The 23,376-nt window shown below is 41.3% G+C and overlaps 1 protein-coding gene across 6 annotated transcripts in view; it reads left to right on the forward strand.

The window, feature by feature from the left end:
- The window catches only part of slc12a7b (solute carrier family 12 member 7b), an 82,181-nt gene extending 60,143 nt beyond the window's left edge, over positions 1–22,038 (forward strand). For 2 of the 6 annotated variants that reach the window (XM_085467506.1, XM_085467509.1), the window contains exons 5-26: positions 2,336–2,390; positions 2,512–2,642; positions 3,297–3,538; positions 3,621–3,832; positions 6,045–6,212; positions 6,355–6,453; positions 6,742–6,799; positions 7,034–7,208; positions 7,311–7,429; positions 7,598–7,696; positions 8,097–8,216; positions 8,458–8,562; positions 9,078–9,246; positions 9,841–10,036; positions 10,239–10,408; positions 10,609–10,740; positions 10,949–11,056; positions 11,402–11,518; positions 15,824–15,999; positions 16,780–16,794; positions 17,819–17,952; positions 19,757–22,038. In XM_085467506.1, the coding sequence (XP_085323632.1) occupies positions 2,336–2,390; positions 2,512–2,642; positions 3,297–3,538; positions 3,621–3,832; positions 6,045–6,212; positions 6,355–6,453; positions 6,742–6,799; positions 7,034–7,208; positions 7,311–7,429; positions 7,598–7,696; positions 8,097–8,216; positions 8,458–8,562; positions 9,078–9,246; positions 9,841–10,036; positions 10,239–10,408; positions 10,609–10,740; positions 10,949–11,056; positions 11,402–11,518; positions 15,824–15,999; positions 16,780–16,794; positions 17,819–17,952; positions 19,757–19,848 (2,892 nt within the window). In that variant the 3' untranslated portion in view covers positions 19,849–22,038. The remainder of the gene's footprint in view (positions 1–2,335; positions 2,391–2,511; positions 2,643–3,296; positions 3,539–3,620; positions 3,833–6,044; positions 6,213–6,354; positions 6,454–6,741; positions 6,800–7,033; positions 7,209–7,310; positions 7,430–7,597; positions 7,697–8,096; positions 8,217–8,457; positions 8,563–9,077; positions 9,247–9,840; positions 10,037–10,238; positions 10,409–10,608; positions 10,741–10,948; positions 11,057–11,401; positions 11,519–15,823; positions 16,000–16,779; positions 16,795–17,818; positions 17,953–19,756) is intronic. The other 4 variants (XM_085467508.1, XM_085467511.1, XM_085467507.1 and 1 more) reach the window with 3 other exon arrangements.
- Positions 22,039–23,376: the final 1,338 nt, after the last annotated feature.

Genomic DNA, 23,376 nt, shown 5'->3' on the forward strand with positions numbered 1-23,376 from the left:
AGTGGAACCAAGATCTAGGCCATTTGCTTTTTGAAGTTTTCAAAGACTGCTAAATTTTGCCAGTGGTAGTTCACTCTTTGCAACATAGTACGCTGTTCTAAACAGATTTTTCAGGTTTATTTTTAGTATGTTATTTGCAATTGGTGTTTGTTCTGGGAAAGATATTGCAGACTGAGCAATAATGCATTTCTTGCATTTCTCATGGGTTCTAATGGGGGCCTTTTCTTAAAATGACATTTCGAAAGAATGCAAAAGCATTGACATATATTTTTCCTTCCTACGATAGCCCAACGGGCAGGGCAGAGATAGATTTTGGTAGCCCGACTGGAAAAATCGCTAGCCTGACGTCCCGGGCTAGCGATTTTGCGAGCCCTGTATCTGATTGAGGAATCACTCATCTTTGGAAAAGAGAGTTTATTACAGAGAAATGGATCTTTCCAAAATAAAAGCTATACTATACGCTTCTTCTGGGCTATATTCTCAGCAGCGTATTAAACATATCAGGCCCCCATGAGGAGAATCCTGTGCTAACGGCTGTCTAAATGACTCGGGTCAAGTTTGTAGCATGCATGCTTGTTGTTTTTGTCTGCTTCCACTTGTCTTTGCACTAGGATGATGTCGGAGTAAATGTGCAGTCATATTCACTGTGTTCCCACTAGTGCTGTCAGCGTTAATCTCATTGAAATGACGTTAACGCCACAACACGGCAAATCTCCGCGGATCGCCCCGTGCGTGGGGCTGGACGGCCAACACGTTAACGAGCTAACTGCGCTAACACACTAGTTCCCACCCATGTAATTGAGCATTACGTGGCACATCCAACATACTGTTTTACTTTATTCCATGACGCGCTTACCTTCAGGGTCATACATCACATGAAAACCAAAATAGTTCCAAACGCCAGATCTGAATGAGGGTGGGGGAGGTTCAATTTGCCATGTTGCAAGGAGAGCTTAACTTCTGTCTCGCTAGCTTGCCCTGCGCTCAGTGAATCTGCGTTCGACTACTCCGCCTAGGCTGCACTGTCGAGCGCAGATCCACTGAGTGCTCAACACAGACAGCATTGTCAGAAGGAAAGTTGATAAAATAAATTTTGTATTGTTCAATACATATGCGTACCGAACCGAAAGCACTGTATCGAACGGTTCAATATCAATACGAGTATCGTTGCACCCCTAATGTTCAGTTAACCTCCTAAGACCCAAACTCTTCCACGGCATGCATTTTTAATTTCTCTTTGATATTTGGGCTGATTGGGACCTGATGAATGTAAAAACAAAGAATTATCAGATTTTTTTTTAACCTAATTTTTGTTTCTAAGAAAAATGAGAGCCACATATGAGGATATTTGTTTAAAATTTCGATAGAACAGTAGCAGTATAATGTCCTTGTAAGTGGATATCAGGCCCTTGTAGAGCAAAATTGAGTATTTTGGTCTAATAACCCAAAATGTGGACACCAGGTCCTAGGAGGTTAAAACTGTGATACCTCAAAGAGCTCAATGTTCAGATGTAGTTGAGAGTATTTTATAAATCCAAGTACGGCTGCTGATAAATTCCCGACATGTGGCAGGTAGCTTTAGAGTTACAAATTGGTCCATGTGACGCAGGAACAGTGGGAATGATGTCATCAGTAAACAAATGCCTTCCAGTTCTGTACTTCAAGTTCTCGCATCATTCGTTGTCAAGTCCAACTTTGTGTATAGCTTCTTAGTGCTTCAGTGGAAGCAGGAGGTAAAACTGTCAGCTAATTGGCTTTACTCCAGCCTGTCTGACACCTTAAATAGGACGCCAACAAAGAGCACGGGGTGTATTTTGGTCATGCCCTTGCCCTTTCTCTACACCTCCTCTTGCTTTCCTCTCATTCATTTGCCTGCTTTTGTGTCACCTTCACGCTGTCCTCCTTCAGTCTTTACTTCACCCTTTTAAGTTTTAACTCTATTTTCTTTTTTCTTTGTGCATCTTATCTGCCCTTCTCTCCGCTCTGTCCTTTCTGTCATCCGGAAGGTCTGTTAGGTAACAGGCTGATGTAAATATCCTCTTCCACAATGACTGATTTCATGGAAAAGCTTGTATCTGTTACCAATCCAAAAGATTTAGAGCATAAGCCCATAAGAAGTATTTTAACAGACTCAATATTAATTTAATCCACAGAGGGTACCATTGTTTGAAAAATCTACAAAATTCAGGGAAATAAAGAACTAGAGGGTGGGCAAGGACGGTGTTTTGTTTTGGGGGGCTTTTACATGACACCATTGCACCATCTTTGTAAGGTCTTCAACATGAAGCATTTTAATTCAGTTCAGCTTTTGTTCATTAATCTCGTCTCTCCACAGACCATGCTGACAGCCATATCCATGAGCGCAATTGCTACTAATGGTGTTGTTCCAGGTAGGATCCTTTTTCTTGGGGTTATTTGAATAACAGTACACACTTGTCTTCTTCAGGCTTATGGGTTGTATGATGACCTAAAAGATATTAATATCCTCCTCCCTCATTCCCTTTTTTCCAGCTGGAGGCTCGTACTACATGATTTCCAGGTCTTTGGGTCCAGAGTTTGGTGGAGCTGTGGGTCTCTGTTTTTACCTGGGGACCACATTTGCTGGCTCCATGTACATCCTGGGTACCATTGAGATTCTACTGGTAAGTAGATTATTTTAGATTTGCAGCTGGTAGATCGAGTGATCCCAATATCCATCAGTTTATGGATTCTCTGATACCTTCTACAAATCCAGTTGGTCATCTCATATAGGGTGCACCTTTTAAGCTGCTTCAGCCAGCAGCACCACATTTGCTGCTCCGTCTCCAGGCCAGCTTCTGCTAGTGATGTGATTATTTATGCATACTCTGTTCTGCTGTCTTTTGTCTTGTCTTCCTTCTCTCACCCCAACCGGTCGCGGCAGATGGCCGCCCCTCCCTGAGCCTGGTTCTGTCGGAGGTTTCTTCCTGTTAAAAGGGAGTTTTTCCTTCCCACTGTCGCCAAAGTGCTTCCTCATAAGGGGTCATATGATTGTTGGGTTTTTCTCTCTACCTTACAATACAAAGTGCCTATAGGCGACTGTTGTTGTGATTTGGTGCTGTATAAATAAAACTGAATTGAATTGCTGTGGTCTTGCTGCTGCTTTCCCCATTTTATGACCTTGAAAGCAGAACGCAGTTGGGCCATAACCACAGTTTATTTAACACACAAACTGCCACAATATAAAAGTTTTCTTCACATCTTATTAGTACAATGAAACGAGAAGTCGTTTAATGTGACACTTTGTATTTCTTCCTGCATTGTCTTTGTCCATCCAGACCTACATGGTGCCTAAAGCAGCCATCTTTGTGGCAGATAAAAAGGAGGATGAATTGGATGCCCTGCTGAACAACATGCGTGTTTATGGCACTTGTTGCCTAGCAATAATGTCAGTAGTCGTGTTCGTTGGGGTCAAATATGTCAACAAGCTGGCACTGGTCTTCCTGGCTTGTGTTATTCTCTCCATCCTGGCCATCTATGCGGGAGTCATCAAGACCATCTTTGATCCGCCATACTTTCCGTGAGTCAGTGCTAACATTTATTAAGATTTATTTCAGTTTAATTAATGCTTCATGTTAAAATTTCTCTCTTCCTTCACACAGTGTCTGCATGTTGGGGAATCGTACCCTAAAGAACCACCAGTTTGACAAGTGTAATAAGATTGAGGTTATAGACAACATAACGGTCACTACCCAGCTGTGGAACCTCTTCTGCGATGGATCTCAGCTCAATGCCACATGCAACGAGTATTTTGTCAACAACAATGTGACCGAGTTGCAGGGCATCCCTGGACTGATCAGCGGAGTCATTTCAGGTGGGAGCAGACCGTTTTTGTTTGTTTTTTTTCTCTGGAGCCGTGTGCACATGTGGAAGAATTTTTTAAAAAGTTACCAAGATATGTGTATACTTGTTTGAATCATACAGATTTTAATAGCTGTTCACCTATCCTCATCGATCAGGCAACAACAACCACAACAATCTTTATTTATAGAGCACATTTAAAAACCAGCGGTATACCAAAGTGCTTAACATAAGAGACAGAGAAGTAACACGAGTATTATAAGGCCTTAGCAAAGTGTCAAATATACTCACAGGTCAATGCCACTAATACACAGGGGGTAATATGAAATGCATATCAAATAAAAACATAATAAAAGCACAAGCCATAAAAAATATGTATAAGGAAAAATAGAGTAAGTCTAAGAGTCAGGTGCGAGCATTAACAAGCAGGAAAGGCGAGATTAAACAAATAGGTTTTTTCAGGCACACTGAATACTTCCTACAAACTATAAATGAAAATGATTGAAGAATGCTTAATCTCAGCAGGAATGTACACGGTCAGTAGTTTTTTGAATGCATTGCAAAATCTGAGCATACCTCATGTTATGTAACTGCTGGCAGGGACACACTGCTTTTCCTCCCAACATCCAGTGCAGATGCATTCTTGTCATATTTCTGCAACTGGGACAAGCCTGTGCAGGTGCTGAGTGATTCCATGCACAACTGTTTTACTGTCTCCTTAAAAACAGACAGTTATTTTACTGACCTCTCATCCTTTCATCATTTCTGTGAAATATATTTAATTTTCTCTTGATTAATGATTCATTTCTGCTTTGGTGCTGGTACTTATATAGCACTTTTCTACTCTAATTGAACATTCAAAGTGTTTTTAAATTAAGAATTTAACTTTGCCATCCTCACTATCTAACCGCACTAATAATATTATTTCATTAAATGATTTATCAGTTTCATCGGTGTACCAATGAAACCATTTTATTGTCTATTAATATTTAGATTCCCTTCACCCTGCACTAATGGATGTAACGGATGTTGTAAACAAGCTACGTGGAAAGTCAGAAATCTAAAAAGGTTCGCTTTGTCCAGTACTATTTTGAGCTAGAAAAGGAACAATTATATATTTGAGTAAAGTGACATATATGCACATTAGTATAGGCATGTAGACATGCTGAGGCTAGCACTGCTAACGTTAGCCACACTAACGTTAGCAGTGCTTTATTTAAATTAATTTAATTGCCTACCTAAATTGAAATTTTCATTTCATTCACACCTTGCCTTCTATCACAAACTTTTGCTGGAGGACTAACTGCTGATTAGTTGTTTGAATAGTGATCTAGTGCCAAGAATAGCCACACATTTCTACAAGCAGTCTGCACATCTTCACTCGTGCTGTCCCAATTTTATCAGCAACACTAAATAAATGCCACACAATTGACTCATTACCCTGTTTAGTACTTGCTGCAATATGTTGCACAGTTCACTGAGCTCAAACAAATGTTCCACCTGCAGAGACTGCCCTCTGGTTGCATTTGTGTGCAGTAAACTACAATCTAATTTTTTCCCAGCACTAATGTAATTTAAACAGATAAATAAAGTCATTTTATCTGCTTCGTGTTGGTGGATTTCTCAGGGTAGCAGGCAAAGGATTTTCCCACAACTTGAAAAGACATACTCCTCGCTCGCTGCTCATCATCTCTTCTCGATAACTTAAGATAAGATAAGATAAGATAAGATAAAACTTTATTAATCCCTCGGGTGGGTTCCTCTGGGAAATTCGGTTTCCAAAAGCACAGCACCGACAGAAGTTACAGTTACAGAATATTATATATATATATATATATACACACACACACACACACACACACACACACACACACACACACACACACACACATATAAATACAGAGACATATATAAATAAAATATACGAAGGGGATCAATAGAATAAATAGGAATACAAATAAAAATACAAGTGAATTGCACATTTCAAGTATGGAGTCTATTGCACTGTTGACTATTAACAAAAGTATTGCATGAAAGGTATTGCACAGTGAGGTGAAGAGGCACTACAGCTTAGTTGTTCCCCCCTCCTTTGTCCACCTGTTTCCCCTCCCTCTCCCCTCCAGAGAGGAGTTAAACAGTTAAACTTGTGTCCTGGGAGTACATGCGTTTCACAACACATTATGCTGTTTGCAGTATGAATTAGAATATTTCTGTCTCTCTTGTAGAAAATATGTGGTCGACATACGGCCCTCTGGGTATGTTGGTGGAAAAGAGCAACTTGCCATCGGTTGAGGGTGGCGACCCAACCCAGGACATCTACATGCCCTATGTAGTCAACGACATCACCACCTTCTTCACACTGCTGGTCGGCATCTACTTTCCCTCTGTCACCGGTAAGCTGGCGCCATAAGCAACAGACTCATTCTTTGTACACGTGCATGACAGTTTTTAACATCCGTTATGGCTGAGAGACAGCCATAGGAGTCTCTGAAGATGACCTGTTTGACTTTTGACTGTGACCCTGTCACCTCTCAGGTATCATGGCTGGTTCAAACCGCTCAGGTGACTTGAGAGATGCCCAGAAGTCCATTCCCATTGGGACCATCCTCGCTATCACTACCACTTCCATCATCTGTATCCTTCAACCTCGCACTGTTACCAGATATGATAACAAGTCACACAGAACACTGATAAATAAAAAAAAATCTTATTACACCTCTGATCCAGAAAAGTGAAAAACTGATTCGACCACAGTTTATTATTAAACTTGCCAGTGGAAGATTATCTAACAGTCACCAGATTTTTTCATCTTTGAGGAACTTAAAATCAAGAATTAAAGACTAATATTAACCACCAGCCAGGATGTGGTTGATTTCAGTGTGTACAGCTTTGCAGTTCGTTCTCCTTAGCTCTGCTTCCCAGATATCACCTCCGTGGTTCTGTTTGGCGCCTGTATTGAAGGAGTTTTGCTTCGAGATAAGTAAGAGCTTAACATATTCAATGTTACTATGGACAGTGTGCTGAATGAATGTGTTTTAATAATGGAAATGGAGAGAAAATATGCCTCAAACATGCACGTCTACTTCATTTATAGCCTCCAATGGTTTAAACAGGAATAAAAACATCACCACACTGTCCTGTCAGTTTTTGTTAAATCTTCCAATATTTGTGAATAACAGCGTTTGTCATTCACATAATTGTTTTTGCGTTGCAGATTTGGCGATTCTGTAAAGGGGAACCTTGTTATCGGCACCCTGTCATGGCCCTCTCCCTGGGTTATTGTGATTGGCTCGTTCTTCTCCTGCTGTGGGGCTGGTTTGCAGAGTTTGACCGGTGCCCCTCGCCTGCTGCAGGCTATTGCACGAGATGGCATTGTACCCTTTCTACAGGTTTGACGGTTTGACTCAAACAGCACTAACAGCAGACACTAATACTTTCAGTTTCTAGTCTTACGTGCCTCAACGTTCACACTTGGCTGCATCTGCTCGTAGGTGTTTGGTCACGGGAAAGCCAATGGGGAACCAACCTGGGCTCTCCTGCTGACTGCTGGGATCTGTGAGATCGGCATCCTCATCGCTTCCCTGGACGCTGTGGCGCCCATCCTGTCAATGTCAGTATCTGAAAGAAATATTATGCAATCTCATTCCATAAAAGTAGCTCAGCAGATCAAGTCTGTGATCCCCCAAGTATACAGCTGCTTACAGTAGATCATAAAGTGGAGATTTATTATTTGAAAAGTGACCAGAACTTTTGGATTGCTGTTTTCCCTCCTCAACAGGTTTTTCCTCATGTGCTACCTTTTTGTGAATCTTGCCTGTGCTGTTCAGACCCTGCTGCGAACGCCTAACTGGAGACCACGCTTTAAGTACTACCACTGGTGGGTGATGTGGTAAACATCCTTGCATGTTTACATCATATATCTTGTATTATATGTCGAACTGGTGTCCACAGACTGTTAAAGGTCCTCGTTAATTTGAAGCCATCAAATTAGATTTTTGATTTTTGGACGTGTGGCAGGAATCCCTCATACACAGACACCTTCACAGCCACAGGCACATCCATTTAGCCTTTACTGAAGATTAATTCCACAACACAGGTTAAGGACAATGGCAAACGGCACTATTGTTAGCTGTGGATTTTGATTACTCTATTGAATCCTAAGCCTCTCATCTCTCTAGCTTGAGCTGTTTTCACTTTATAAAGACATTTCCATGAATGCACAGAAAACTAAATGAGCATGTAAATTGTTTTTTAATCTTTTCTTTTCTTGTTTTCAGGGCTTTGTCCTTCCTTGGAATGAGCTTATGTCTTGCTATTATGTTCATCTCCTCCTGGTATTACGCTATTGTTGCTATGGTCATCGCTGGCTGCATCTACAAATACATTGAATACCGAGGGTAAGATTGCGAGATAATGGATGTGACCGAGAAACTCAGTACACTGTAAAGAGAGGAAATAATTTATCTGGAGAGAAGCTCTTGAGGTTCTTGTTTTATTTTTGCTTGCACCGTGTTAAAAGTAGCTCATGTTGCCGCAATAAACTGCATATGATCCCTAAAGGAGTTCTTACTGCCCTAAATGGATTGCTACTTTTCTCTTATCACTGAGTGCTTTTCATTCATTTGTTTGCTTTAACAGGGCAGAGAAGGAATGGGGTGACGGTATCAGAGGCCTCTCTCTTAATGCTGCCCGCTATGCCCTCAATCGACTTGAGGATGCTCCACCTCACACCAAGAACTGGAGGTATGGGTGTTTGAGGGTGTGTGTGTTTACAGTTGATATTGTGTTGGGATGGACAATAACAAGACAAGAATAGACACAGAGGATGAATTTCATTAATCTTTTGGTTCCCTTCCTAATCTGTCATGAGCAGCTGATAAGCCTTCATACTGTGAGGCTCACACTGACCTTGAAGTCCTTCTTTCCAAACCAGTGGGTACTCTTCTTAAGGGTCTGCTGTTTCCAGTTACCAGCTGTTCTTTTTCACTGTCTACCTTCAACATATGTCCCTGCAAAGCTGAGTGAGAACCAATAGTGCGACAATAATACTGCCGCACCAACATTTCAACAGTATTTTCTTTACAAACAGCTGTTATGTCACATGATTACAGGCCTTGCACTGTAATTTGAATTTGTGCACCTGATAATTGTGCAAAAAATTTAAATCCAAAATATTTGTTGGTGTTGTTTTTATTCCTGAAGTTTAAAAGAATGAAGTAAAATTAAGCCAGACTGTTTTCCCCTCTCGATCTGCATAGGCCTCAGCTTTTGGTGCTTCTGAACGTGGACTCAGATCAAGCAGTCAAACACCCTCGCCTGGTCTCCTTCACCACCCAGCTGAAGGCAGGGAAAGGCCTGACAATAGTGGGGAATGTTTTGCAGGGAACCTACCTCACTAAGGAGTCGGAGTCTAAGAAGGCTGAGCAGGTATGGTGGGGAAGCACGCGCACAAGTGTGCAAATAAAAGGCAGGTGGCGATACTGTCATTAATATTGATCTGCAGTTGCTAATAATTTAATATCAGTTGTAATGCTTGCTATCTTATCTGTGCTTCAAGGGCTTCAGATTCATCACTGGACCCAAAGGCAAATCTGTACTATCAAGCTGCATTTAGAGCATTTTATAGACTCTAACTGCAGATAAACTCTGCCACCTACTGGCCATAATAAGCAATTCATGTGATTCTTTCAGGCTGGTTTTAACTTTTATCCTCCTTAAAAACAGTTTCTGTTGAAGCAGTCATGCCCAGAAGCAACTTTACAGATGTACAAAATTATTTATTGTTCAGATCCATCAGTACAAGTTATCCTGAATGGATGTGAGTAACTAACAAATAGGTTATTTGAAGTGTTAGCTTAGCTAAGCAGGGAAACTTTGCTGTAGTGTAGCCATATCTTCTCTGGAAAAAACACATTTTGTTTTGTCAGTTGGTGCAACTTTAATAGTGAATCAGTTTTAGTCTCTTTTATGATTAACGATGAAATCCCTGTCCTCTTTTTCTCTCTCTCTCTCTCTCTACAGAACATTAAGGCTGCAATGTCTGCAGAGCGTACCAAAGGATTCTGTCATGTTGTAGTGTCTTCCAACCTTAGAGATGGTGTCTCACACCTCATCCAGTCTGCAGGCTTGGGAGGCATGAAGCACAACACAGTCCTGATGGCCTGGCCTGGAGCCTGGAAACAGTCCAATGACCCACAGTCATGGAGGAATTTCATAGGTCCCGTGCAGTAGAATTGCAAAAATAGGGACACAATAACAGAATATATGTCGTAATTTATTTTAAAATACAGTGTAGATAAAGAGAAGACATCGTATGTGACATTTGCTGTCTGTCATTACTCTGTCAAGATGGCCGTGACTTAATGCAGCACAGTGATTTATCTCTCATAGACCCTCTGTCTGTCCTTCTGTTCATCCAGAGACAATCCGGGAAACCACAGCAGCCCATCAGGCCTTACTTGTGGCTAAGAATGTGGACAGTTTCCCCACCAACCAGGACCGCCTAGGAGAGGGCACTATTGATGTGTGGTGGGTGGTTCACGATGGGGGCTTGCTGATGCTGCTGCCCTTCCTGCTTCGACAGCACAAGGTTGGTTGGACTAGTTTGGATTGTGTTTATTCCTGAAACCATCTTAAGCTCAGCAGCATTTTCTTCTATTTCTTATTCCACCCAGAGCCTTTCTTTCACACCCATCTGTCCCGCCTGACATTCTTCTGTCCCTTATCCATCCTGTTTACCGTGCTGTTACTCCATATCTTCCATAATAATGGTGCCTTTCTCCCCTCCAGGTGTGGAGGAAGTGTAAGATGCGCATCTTTACTGTAGCTCAGATGGACGACAACAGCATCCAAATGAAGAAAGATCTCCAGATGTTCCTTTATCACCTGCGACTGGATGCAGAGGTGGAAGTTGTAGAGATGGTGAGCATCAGCCAAGGATAGCCCTGAATGGTATTCATGTCTAAGTGCAATGGGAAGCAGGATGGTTATTGAAGTTTTTCAACAATTCAGTGCCTACTTTTGTCTTAATATGATGAATGTTGTGAGGAGTTTGTCAGAGGACCCACATTGGCATCGTCCCTGAAAAATAATGTGGCTGCTGTAACGCCCGTGTTTATCCCCTTTGCAGCATGACAATGACATCTCAGCCTTCACCTATGAAAAGACTCTTGTGATGGAGCAGAGGTCGCAGATGCTGAAACAGATGCACCTTTCCAGGACTGAGAGGGAGAGAGAGGTAAAGAAGCGCTAAAAACAAACCTTCACTTGGTCTGTTTGCTGCTGTTCAACAAATGTGGATGCATTTTTTTATACTCAGTTAAATGCATTTATTCCTACTGTATGCATTTTTAATACATTGCATGTATATGTGTACATGCAAAATGATTAATAGCACACACAGCACAGCAATCAATTTACTCACTCATCCAGATAGTATTTAAAAAACAACTAAGAGGTCATTCACATGAATAACAGTCTATGACACTGAAGTCACTCATGGCCCAACATCAAGCTAAATGCCTGCTGGCCCCTTTTCCTGTTCATCTGCCACTGCCTTTCTGGGCCTCGCCGCACCATTCAGATTCAGAGTATCACTGACGAATCGCGTAGCTCAATCCGGAGGAAGAACCAGGGCCCTGCCGAGAACGCGAGCCTCAGCCGGCAGTCCTCAACGACGGAGGATGCTCAGGAGGATGAGGTAGCTGATCTTGTCAACCCATTGTTCCCTTACTTGTAACGACACAGGCCCGTCTTCACAAAGCTCCATCTTTGGCTACAGGTGTTGCTCATCATTTGGCTGCATTATCATCATCACGTTTTAAAATCACATTTTCTGTTTCACATTTGCCAGAAAAATATGCGCAAGTGATCAGCGTTGCATTATTACTGAGTTACTGGAATAGTGTGGACAATGGACGTAATGCATACTGTAATAAATAAAGATAGAAAGAGGGAAGTTTGGAGAAAATGTAGTAAGGAAGGAAATCAGATCCCACAATTTCCATCTTTATGATGAAGACATAGTTCCAAGTTGAGCATTTAACACTCTAATGTTGACTTCTTGTTGGAAATGCAGTTTTGTTCTACTTAACAAGCTTGCCTTAACGCAGATGTCTAATACACATCTTTAGTGTCATGATCAAAGCTCTACACAAAATTGGTGAGCAGGGTTCTCTGGGTAACCCTTTGTTATTTTAACCTTCTAGTTTATCCTTAGTATCACCACATGGCTGGTGTACTGGTCTTATTCTAGGGTAGTAGAGTGATAAATAACCATGATATATCATGTCTTTGCTGCCAGTTCACCAGTTCTGTCTGGCCAAAGCCAGCAGTAAGACGCACAAATGCAATCTTCTGCTTTGCCCACAACTACAAACTTACTGTTACTGGTAATAAGCCAATTCATGTTTGAGTGGCTTCTTTCAGTGCCCCCCCCTCTTTTATCCACAAGGGGTAACCATGGCAACACCGTATACTTAACCTGGCAGATTTTTATTTATCATTTTCTTTTTTCCTTTAAATGCCGGATAACCTCTGTGATGCAACCCCCATGGGATTTGTGTCTCCTCCCAATTGGATCTTTTGTGTGTTTGATGTTGTTCAGGCTAAAAATTGCTTATAACCTTTGTTTAAATTTACGACTGTCCAGCAAAAGTAGATGCTTTATTATACCAGAACATCTGATCATTAAAGCCACCAGTCCAGATTAGCCCAACAGTAGTGCTACCTGCTACTGTGTAGTCAGCAAGAGCTGCTTTGTGAATACCAGCCCATTGCATCCTGAAACTGCTGCCTGGCCCATTACCTCCATCACCCCACCTATTCCTCACCCCCTGGCAAGAGTGGGCAGTATTGTCTAAGAAAACTGAAGAGTGTAAATAACATTTCACGTTACTAATACCATCAGACTCATGTGTTTACAGCTGAACAGTTTGATTCTCACATTTAGGGGAGGGAGGGGAGGGTGCTGTTTATCTACTATCTTTGAAAATGACAATACTGTCCTCTTTCTGCTCCATTCTAACCATAGTCAGAACCTACACATCATCCCTCCCTCCACCCTCCTACCATTCATTCTTCCCACTGTATCTGTCTGGTTTTACCACAGTGGGTAGTTAAGGTTAAAAATACTATACTACAGAAAACAAAAATATTTGTATTACACTGATTTATTTGCAGCACCTTCAGTGAATAAAACAAATCTACCTTTAATAAATCTTCTGTGTTATTAGCCTGCTGGAGTATCAGAGAACACTGTTTTGTTTTTGTTTTTTAAGATAAACTAAGCGTCAGTCAAATGTAAACATGGTACTAGTGAAGAAAGACAGCTCTGTTCACAGCTTTACAGCAGATAATGTATTCTTCTTCTCTGTCAGTGGCATTAGTTCAGATGTAACTGCTGATATTGAACAGTAGTGACCACTATTGTTGTCAAATCCAACAAAACTCAATGGTATTTAATGTATTAATCACATATGATGTGCTCCACTCCGTGGGACATATCGTGCTGTGCACTATTTCTGTGCTATCCACACACCAAAAGTTTACAAAGCATGTGTTAACATTTAAACACCTTTTATCACCTTTGAGTTTGCACAATACTTTACTATAACCGCTACCTGCACACATAAATGTTTCAGTTGTTGGGACCATCACATCCACCACGTGTGGTGTTGTAAAGGTTTGTATTTCTGTCGCTATTCACTCTTCTTTCTTAAATGTCATCATTCCCTTCAGTCCTGTCATACCATTGATATTATATCAGCAATTCCCAAGTTCCAAAAGGGATACTTGTGCACAAGCAGAAGGTTCAGCATCCTGAAAGATTAGTCCAACTCGTATGAAAAAAACTGAAATTGCAAATTACTGTATTTGAAAACTTAAGCACACCTGAACAACAGGGAAAATTAACAGTAAAAGAAATGTACAGTGGGGCAAAAAAGTATTTAGTCAGCCACCGATTGTGCAAGTTCCCCCACTTAAAATGATGACAGAGGTCAGTAATTTGCACCAGAGGTACACTTCAACTGTGAGAGACAGAATGTGAAAAAAAAATCCATGAATCCACATGGTAGGATTTGTAAAGAATTTATTCGTAAATCAGGGTGGAAAATAAGTATTTGGTCACCTCAAACAAGGAAAATCTCTGGCTCTCACAGACCTGTAACGTCTTCTGTAAGAAGCTTTTCTGTCCCCCACTCGTTACCTGTATGAATGGCACCTGTTTGAACTCATCATCTGTATAAAAGACACCTGTCCACAGCCTCAAACAGTCAGACTCCAAACTCCGCCATGGCCAAGACCAAAGAGCTTTTGAAGGACACCAGGAAAAGTATTGTAGACCTGCACCAGACTGGGAAGAGTGAATCTACAATAGGCAAGCAGCTTGGTGTGAAAAAATCAACTGTGGGAGCAATCATCAGAAAATGGAAGACATACAAGACCACTGATAATCTCCCTCGATCTGGGGCTCCACGCAAGATCTCATCCCGTGGGGTCAAAATGATCATGAGAACGGTGAGCAAAGATCCCAGAACCACACGGTTCTTTTTGGTATAAACTCAACTCGTCGTGTTTGGAGGAAGAAGAATACTGAGTTGCATCCCAAGAACACCATACCTACTGTGAAGCATGGGGGTGGAAACATCATGCTATGGGGCTGTTTTTCTGCCAAGGGGACAGGACGACTGATCCGTGTTAAGGACAGAATGAATGGGGCCATGTATCGTGAGATTTTGAGCCAAAACCTCCTTCCATCAGTGAGAACTTTGAAGATGAAACGAGGCTGGGTCTTCCAACATGACAATGATCCAAAACACACCGCCCGGGCAACAAAGGAGTGGCTCCGTAAGAAGCATTTGAATGTCCTGGAGTGGCCTAGCCAGTCTCCAGACCTCAACCCCATAGAAAATCTGTGGCGGGAGTTGAAAGTCCGTGTTGCTCGGCGACAGCCCCAAAACATCACTGCTCTCGAGAAGATCTGCATGGAGGAATGGGCCAAAATACCAGCTACTGTGTGTGCAAACCTGGTAAAGACCTATAGTAAACGTTTGACCTCTGTTATTGCCAACAAAGGTTATGTTACAAAGTATTGAGTTGTATTTTTGTTATTGACCAAATACTTATTTTCCACCCTGATTTACCAATAAATTCTTTACAAATCCTACCATGTGGACTCATGGATTTTTTTTTCACATTCTGTCTCTCACAGTTGAAGTGTACCTCTGGTGCAAATTACTGACCTCTGTCATCATTTTAGGTGGGGGAACTTGCACAATCGGTGGCTGACTAAATACTTTTTTGACCCACTGTATCATTGATTGAACTAAATGGCAAAAGAAAACTGTTGAAATAGCTAGGTGTAAAATGATTGCTAAGAGTATAAAATCTTAGGTTAATTGTTAAATTGTTAGGCGTGTGGAAAAAGTAATAAACTGTTAGCTTAATATTTTGGATAAATGGCTAGCCAGCTACAAAAAAAAACATTTTTCCTCTTTATTTAAAGAATTTTTACATGTAGTATCAAGCCCAGTAAAACAAGTGATTAGATGTTTTATCAACTGATTAGTTCATTAGCACCCCTGTGGAGGACTCCAATACATGTTGGGGAAGTAATTTAGCCATTTAAATCAGCTGTGTTGACACAGGATGATATCTAAAACTTGCATTGTGGCCTGGAGTTCCCCCACACCGTCGTATGGTTACACCACAACTGTTTGCTAAGTACAATTATCTAAAACTGGTCACTGAATATATAATGGAAAAAGTAGCTGTGACTGTAAGCGCTGAAAGTAGTTCAGATCTATTATAAAGTGAGTTCACATGAGAGGTGTTGTTGATGAGAAAAGTCTATCTGACAGGCCTTAGGGGGTATGTTGGATGAGTTCCCATTTCCTTTTCTCTTTTGTTTTCTTTCTCCTGTGCCCTGAAACTTCTCTTGGTAATAATCATATCCACTAATCTTCTGCTCTTGTCCTCATCCTACTCTCTGCATCGCCTCCAGGCCCAGCTCATCCACGACAGAAACACGGCATCTCACGCCACAATAAACGATAAGGTTGATGCTGAACCCGAGCAGGTTCACATGACCTGGACCAAGGACAAGCTCCTCACAGAGCGTAACCGTAACCGCGAGTGCAATGCCAACGTTGCTGTACGTGACCTGTTTAACATGAAGCCGTAAGTACTCGCTTGCCTGAACAATATTTAATTGAGAAATAACAAAACTTTTGTGTATTTGTTGCTAGATTTAAAAAAAAACGTGTTGATCTGTAGGTTTGAAATTTTAAGATAAAAAGAGTTTATATTAGTAAAATACACTAAAGTGACATGGTGTTACTGCATGTGCCTTGTGAGGGACGTTTGCACCATTTTGAATCATTTTTCTCAAACATAATATCTCATAAAAGTTCATTTCAGAGGGACCGGAAGCTCACCCAGTACTGATATTAGTTCAGGATGGTGCCAAACCTCAGAAGGAGCATGAGTAGGAGTAGTGTTAGTACTGACCCCAAGAGGGTGAAATGGGACAACTGTGCATGGCGTGTGCATTCAGGCTGCATTTGGTGTGCGTGCGCGTGTGTGCACTTTCAGCCATTTCAGCTTTAATGTATGGCCAATCTGTGTGCACACTTAATAGACTAACACCTTCTCTTCCCATACTTTCCACACTGTCAGTGGACTCCATCAGAAATGCCCCAGTTCACTTCCATTGGCTCATTAAGTTAAAACCCCAAAATCCCAAGTCTTGCCGGACCGGAAGAACTTTTCAGATTCCCTCACCCTACACATCAAAGAGCTCCATGTCACTTTCTGGGGTTTACTCGAGTCACCTTCGGGTGTCACTGCGAGTCATTTGGGACATTTGGAAGCATGCAGTGTGGTGGGGAGAGCTGCCGAGCAGATGTAGAAGCATCTAAGCTGGTTTCTGTTGTTTTGTCCCATTTTTCCTCCTTCTAGAGAGTGGGAGAGTCTGTAAGTCGCATTCTCTTTGCCCTAGGCCCTGTGTGTTCTGCTACTGTGGTGACTATGTGCTCCAGCTCGTGTGCTCGTACCTCCATGTATCTGTGTTGTCCTTGTTTGCATGCCCTAATGTGCACCGACTTCATCTTCCTGCTTCAAACAGCATGTTGGTGGCTAAAGCCTCTGCTGGGTTATGTTGCATTTACAGCTTATAACATGAGAATTTGTGCTTTCCATTGACTGTTTTCAAAAAATAGTCAAACAGAAAAAACATTCATTCAGAACGGCATTAAACTAAAAGTGTGTATTTATAGGTTGATCTGATATCCTCGTGTTGGTGTTGTTCCCAGATCATCATACTAAATGTTGTTCCAGGATCAACATTGCAAGTGACCAATCAGAATGTTGTGACGTCCCTGACCCTAACCCTAACCGTAACCCTTTAATAAACAGTAAGCAGAATTGATATTGTCCTTGCAACATTGGAATTTCATAAATGCACGAATGGCTTGGCGCGCAAAGGAATAACATCACAACAATGTGATTGGTCACTTGCAATGTTGAACCTGGAACAACATTTTCATGATGGTCTGGGAACAACACCAACACGAGGATATCAGATCATCCGTATTTATAGTTGAATGGAAAGCATGGATTGGAAATCCTGTGACATCGCCTTGTAATTTGGCTTTTGGCAGTTGACATTGCGTGCTGTATATCATCTCACAAAGGTGAAGATGAAGAGGCAGCATTTAAGGAGACAGCTGATTCTTTACACAATAAAGACGTTATATTTCGGCCTAATCTTAAATAAAGTGTTGACATGATTCAGATTCATCTGTCTTTCTCAAAATGCTGCCTCTACACGTTATGTGAAATTCTTAATGCTTGTGCCGAGCATCATTTCTCATGTGTGTTTGAAGCTGATGTCAAATGTGCATGAGTTACTGCGTAAAACGTTGCTGACGTGACATCGTGGTCATTAATGTTTTCTTCATTGTGGCTTCTCTCACTGTGGATGCTCTTGTCAAACTAGGAACCAGACGAATGTCCGTCGCATGCACACTGCTGTCAAGCTGAATGAGGTGGTGGTCAACAAGTCACAGGGAGCTCATCTGGTTCTGCTTAACATGCCTGGACCACCGAGAAACAGAGGCGGAGATGAAAACTGTATCCTTCAAATGGTTGTTTTTATGTTACGACTGTATTAGGAAAAGGTTGTGATCGCAAGGAAGTGTTTCTGTTATTTAATCCATCTGCTGATTGTACTTTAGAAAGAAGTGGTTCTCTCTTTTTTAAATTACTGCAGAGTATTTGTACGTTGCAGAATAGTTTGGTCTAAACACAACAGTAGCATGTTTGTAGCCACAATGTTGGGTTTTTTGAACCAGAAATGGCTATATATGGACCCACGTAAGTGCTAATTAGTGTTATGTGATATACGGAGTTGCCGCCTGCCACACACCCTGCTGTGGAGCGAACAGCTGACAGACACAGGCAGAGAACACAAACTGCTGAGGAGGTGGATATTTAAGCTAACATATATTTTATTTATGCCAAAGCAGGGCAATTCATTTGTTATAACAGTTAAAAATTAAATTAAACACAACACACATGCAAATAGCTCAAAACAGTTGAATCGTATGCAACTCAATATCCTAATAGAGTCAAAGTAGAATAACGTAAATATACATTAGTCACTGCAGAGCAATAAAGTGGCTTAGTGTGTGCCAAGCAGAGATGGGCAGTAACGCGTTACTTGTAACGCGTTACTGTAATCTGATTACTTTTTTCAAGTAACGAGTAAAGTAAGGGATTACTATTGCAAAATCGGTAATTAGATTACCGTTACTTTCCCGTAGGAACGCTGCGTTACTGCGTTACTAAAACCGTGATTTTTTTTGCGAGAATGTCTCATGACAGTGACGTAAGCAAGTGCGACGTTGGTGACAGCAGCTGTGTGCAGATCAACAATGGATAATATATCGAGTGCGGGAGAGAGTATGAGCGTGCAGCGTTTAAAGTGTGGAAGTACTGACCTTACTTTGAGTTTGATTCCATAAAAAGTGACAAAAACATTAGCGTCCATCGTGCGTGGGAAGAAAACTTCTTTTTACAGCGAAAAAAACCCCCTAAACTTCCGAGCAAGCACCGAGTAGCTACGACGTGATGGGAAACTCACAGAGACACTCGCGCGGATTCTTCAACTGACCGCAGCACACCTACACCAGGGTAACCCTCCGCCTACCCTGCTCCTGCTTTACAGGTGAAAATAGAGCAAAAGGACCGCTGAGTCTTTGACTTTATTTATTTTCTGCTGTGTTTTACTTGCATCTGTTTGAAAGAGTGAGTGAAAACACAAAAAATATTTTATTTTATGTGCTGGAATGTGTAGAAAATAGGTTTAAATGTTAAACTAATTTATTCAAGTCAGAGAATGTTGCATATAATTAAATGTTTTGCTTGATGCATAAAGTTAAAAGATTAAAACTGATAAAACAAGTTAAAAAAAGAGACTTTTCCATTTGATTACATTTTGTATGATGGATTATATAGAAAAAGTAGAATTGGGCTGAAAGATCTATCGCTTTATCACCTCTTCAGGTTGTAAATCGTGTTTTTAAAAAGTAACTAAGTAACTAAGTAACTAAGTAATTAATTACTTTTGAAAATAAGTAATCAGTAAAGTAACGGGATTACTTTTTGGGGGGAGTAATCAGTAATTAGTTACTGATTACTTTTTTCAAGTAACTTGACCAACACTGGTGCCAAGGTTTGTGTCAGTGCAGGGTCCAAACAGCTGGGCATAAAACGTGCCATGTCTATGCTAATAATCCCGACCCACCCTCCTCTCACGTGGCTAAAAGCATCACACTGGCCAATGATCACGCATTCATTGCACATTCATTGGGAGGTGGGGTGTGACACCTGGTGTGCCTGTGTGTGTGCTTTACCTTGACTGCTGTTTTCTCAGACATGGAGTTCCTGGAGGTTCTCCTCGAGGGTCTGAATCGGGTCCTCCTGGTTCGAGGTGGTGGCCGTGAAGTCATCACCATCTACTCCTAAAAATCCCCCCAAAACTTTCATGGCCTACCCTGCACCCAACACTGGCACATCGCCATGGAAACCGCGCAGTGAGGAAGAAGCCTAATTTTGGTTTTTAATGAAGGGCAGGGGTTGTTGGCAGGCGGGACCACCTTATGACTGACAGTTGACCTAAAATACGTCAGGATGAAGGAAATCGTTGGCGCCGAATAAGCCGAGCACAGCGTGCGTCCAGCTGGACCAGAGAACCCTTGCGCACAGAAGATAGAGCATAGAGACACTTTATATCTTTCATTTACATCTGACAACCTTGTTGTGTTCTGTTACATTTTCACACTCTGTCCTCTTTGTGTCGATGTTGGTAAATGGTAAATGGCCTGTATTTGTATAGCGCTTTACTAGTCCCTAAGGACCCCAAAGCGCTTTACATATCCAGTCATCCACCCATTCAAGCACACATTCACACACTGTGACAAGTTTATGGCACTCACTGTGTAAAGACGAGCGGAGAAGAAGTGAATGTGTTGATATGAGCTTTATAGTCTTTGTTTTGTTTTGCTGGACCTGAGAAAAACATGCACTTAATGGATTTAAGTTAAGATGCACAAAGTGCAAAAATGACCCTTTTGCTGTTTTCAAAGCTCCATGTGGGGTGATGTTTTCATTGAAATGTTGTCAGTCTGTTGAGAAGCTGCTGAAATGTTCTGTTTTAGACTGGAGAGCTTTGATGTTGTTGAAGGGTGGAGTCATGTCTGCAGCTGAATGAGTTGATGGAAGGACCAGTTGGGAGGATGCTGAACAAGCATCTTATCCCAGTTTAGTGAGTGGAAGCCTTTCAGATCTCGGGTTCTGCATTTTTGATTTCCCACCCTCAAACTGTAGCTTTTATCTTAATAGGGAAAAAGCCATAGCTAGAAGCATGAATGGTGTCTAGAGAAACAACTGGTTGGGAACAAGAAATATATTCTTTTTTTAAGAGCTGTATGACGATAGCTTAGTAAATAATTCGATTGGTTTGTAGGTTTTTGCACAGTTAATCTATATTTTAGCCTCTCAATTGTTTGATTTTAGCAATGTATACATTTAAGATGTAAAAGCACAAATTGACACATTTAAATTAGTGTAATTGTACCCCCGTACTGACAGTTCCAGCACTGCTGACTTTGCACTACCAGTTTTCAGTCTTCATTCATTGTGTACTTTCCATTTGGTAGCTCTAATATGTTCCTAACAGGAGATACAAGGATGCAGACTGCTTCATACTGTTTAATACCCATGTTTCAATGTTGGTCGTAGAACATTTTACCGATTTAAAATTTTAACGGCTTTGAGTTTCAGATTGAGTAGATTTGGGGGGGGGGGCTGTAAAGAGTGCCAAAATGACTTTAAAAGAAACTGTGGAAGTATTTTGACTGCAGCTGACACATGGCCTACTGTAGCTGATGTTTCTGGCCATCTTTAATCTTTAGAAACAATCATGAAGGTTTGTTTTTTTTATAATGCAGGTCCCTCATTTCTGCCAGGAATAAAGAAATGAATATGATGAAACTAATGGTGCGCTATCAAGGGCATTTCAAGAGGAAGAAGGAAAAAAGGATCCCGCTCCTTCCTCATGTGTACCTCCACAGTTTCTTTTCAAAATTAGCCGCCGCAGTATTCTGTAAAGCAGAAAGTTCCCTTTTCCTCACACTGCCCTGCAGAGAAAAACTGGAACTTTTGATTGTTGCTTATGCTACCTGTGTGTTTTTGTTGTGTTCTGTTCAGTTGTTAATGCCTGTGTTACTCTATAAATACAGTCAAATATGGTCTTTGTGGTGTTTGTTACATTATCGCTGATCTTCTGTTGCTTTTAACTGTTAATTCGAGACGAGTTTTATGACACGAGGCAGAGGGGAGGAAGTTATTTGTTTTAGTTTTTTTTTTCTTATTGTTTGCATTTTGTTTTAACCCACCAGAAACACTTTATGCTCATCACACAGGGCAGTGTGTGTGGTGGCACCCTGGACGGAAAGCGTTAAGAAGAAGGGGTGAAGCCACGGGGGTGACAGGAGCAAATGACTTCTGCTGCATGCTACATGAAGTAATGTCACTGTTTCACTTTAGTTTTCAGTTTTAGGAACCAAGGATGAATGACAAGACGAGTGAGCGCCAACTGTAAAGTTTTAGGAAGTCTGACTGGCTGAAAATTGTAAAAATAAATTATTGAAGACATTCTTTTTTTTTTTGTTCTTGTTTAATCTGGTTACTGAGCTGAGTAGCAGTAACTTAGCATAAAGAAAACAGTCAACCCTTAAACAAAAGATGCTATATAATACAAAGAAAGTTTCCATCAGCGGTGTGTGTGTGTGCGTGTTACACAGCTCTGTTTTGAGGTGACTGCAGAATGTTATCTACCTCAAGCTGTCGCTGAGGCTCGGCTGACTAAAGGAAGTCCAGTCCAAACGAAACTGTTTGAGAAATATTAGGCGAAAATTTGAGAAAGAGTAAAAGACCTCTGGCTGTGTGAGAGGATGAGCAGAATAGGCACGTGTGAGCGTGTTTGTACTGTACAGCTGTGTTTCTGTGAACCGGTCATTAGACTTACCAGAGTGAGAACAAATGTTTAACCCCTCTTTAAAGGGCTGTTTGAAGGTTAAGACTTGGGATTAGGCACAGAGCAGTGATATTTATTATGTAGGACCAGGGAGTGACACATTTAACTTATTGTCCTCGCAAAACTAGTAATGTGTGTATTTTCCTGTGTGCGTTTCTGCTGTTTTCCGGCTCCGCTGGCAGGCCTCACAGACTGGAACAGGAAGTTGCATGTGGGTGCACGTATAGAGGAAGGTAGCCCTATAAATTGTATTTGTGCCTCTCTAAATAATAATTAAAAGTGCTGAAACAAACCAGAACTAAAGTTGCCTGGTTATTTATTCTGATCCTCTTATTCAACAAGCATGTTCATTTTCCCTACAATTAAAGGTGTAGGAGGTATAAATTGTGTTCCAACCTTTGCTTTTTTCCTTTTCACCAGATGAAAATTAGAAAATACACTAAAAATGTTGAAATCACAGCCTCTGGTTTCACACAGGATTCAAACCCCACACTCATCTGAAAGTGTTCTGCTTATGCTATCACACTGCTGTGGTGTGTACTGCCCATTTTCAGGGGTTGAAGTGGGAGCTGGCAGATCAGGGAACCCTAAACAGTAAAAATAAGTAACCTCCCACATCGATCTGACATTGAGCTCCAGTCGAGTTTCTGTGTGGACAGGCTGTGATCCAGCCTTCTCAAGCATATGAGCAAAATGCATACTGCATGAGATACCTTTCCACCCCCCACCTAGTATAAAAGTTCGATTTGGTGCATGGAGTAAGTTATCATAAATGAACCTTTTACTTGCAGGCACTAGTAAGGAATAGCTGTTGAGCTGTTTTAACAACTCTGAATTTACCTGACATTAAAAAAATGATAGGCTAAGGTCTCAGTAGCAGTGAACTCACTTGTGGTGGATGGTAAACTTATTGTTTGACTCAGAAATGTTGACACTGTGTGCAGCTTGTTAGGAGC

The sequence above is a fragment of the Copadichromis virginalis genome, linkage group LG9 (genome assembly GCF_057382275.1).
Source record: "Copadichromis virginalis isolate Kocher_CV1m ecotype Utaka linkage group LG9, C_Virginalis_male_GT1.1, whole genome shotgun sequence".
Classification (NCBI taxonomy): Eukaryota; Metazoa; Chordata; class Actinopteri; order Cichliformes; family Cichlidae; genus Copadichromis; species Copadichromis virginalis.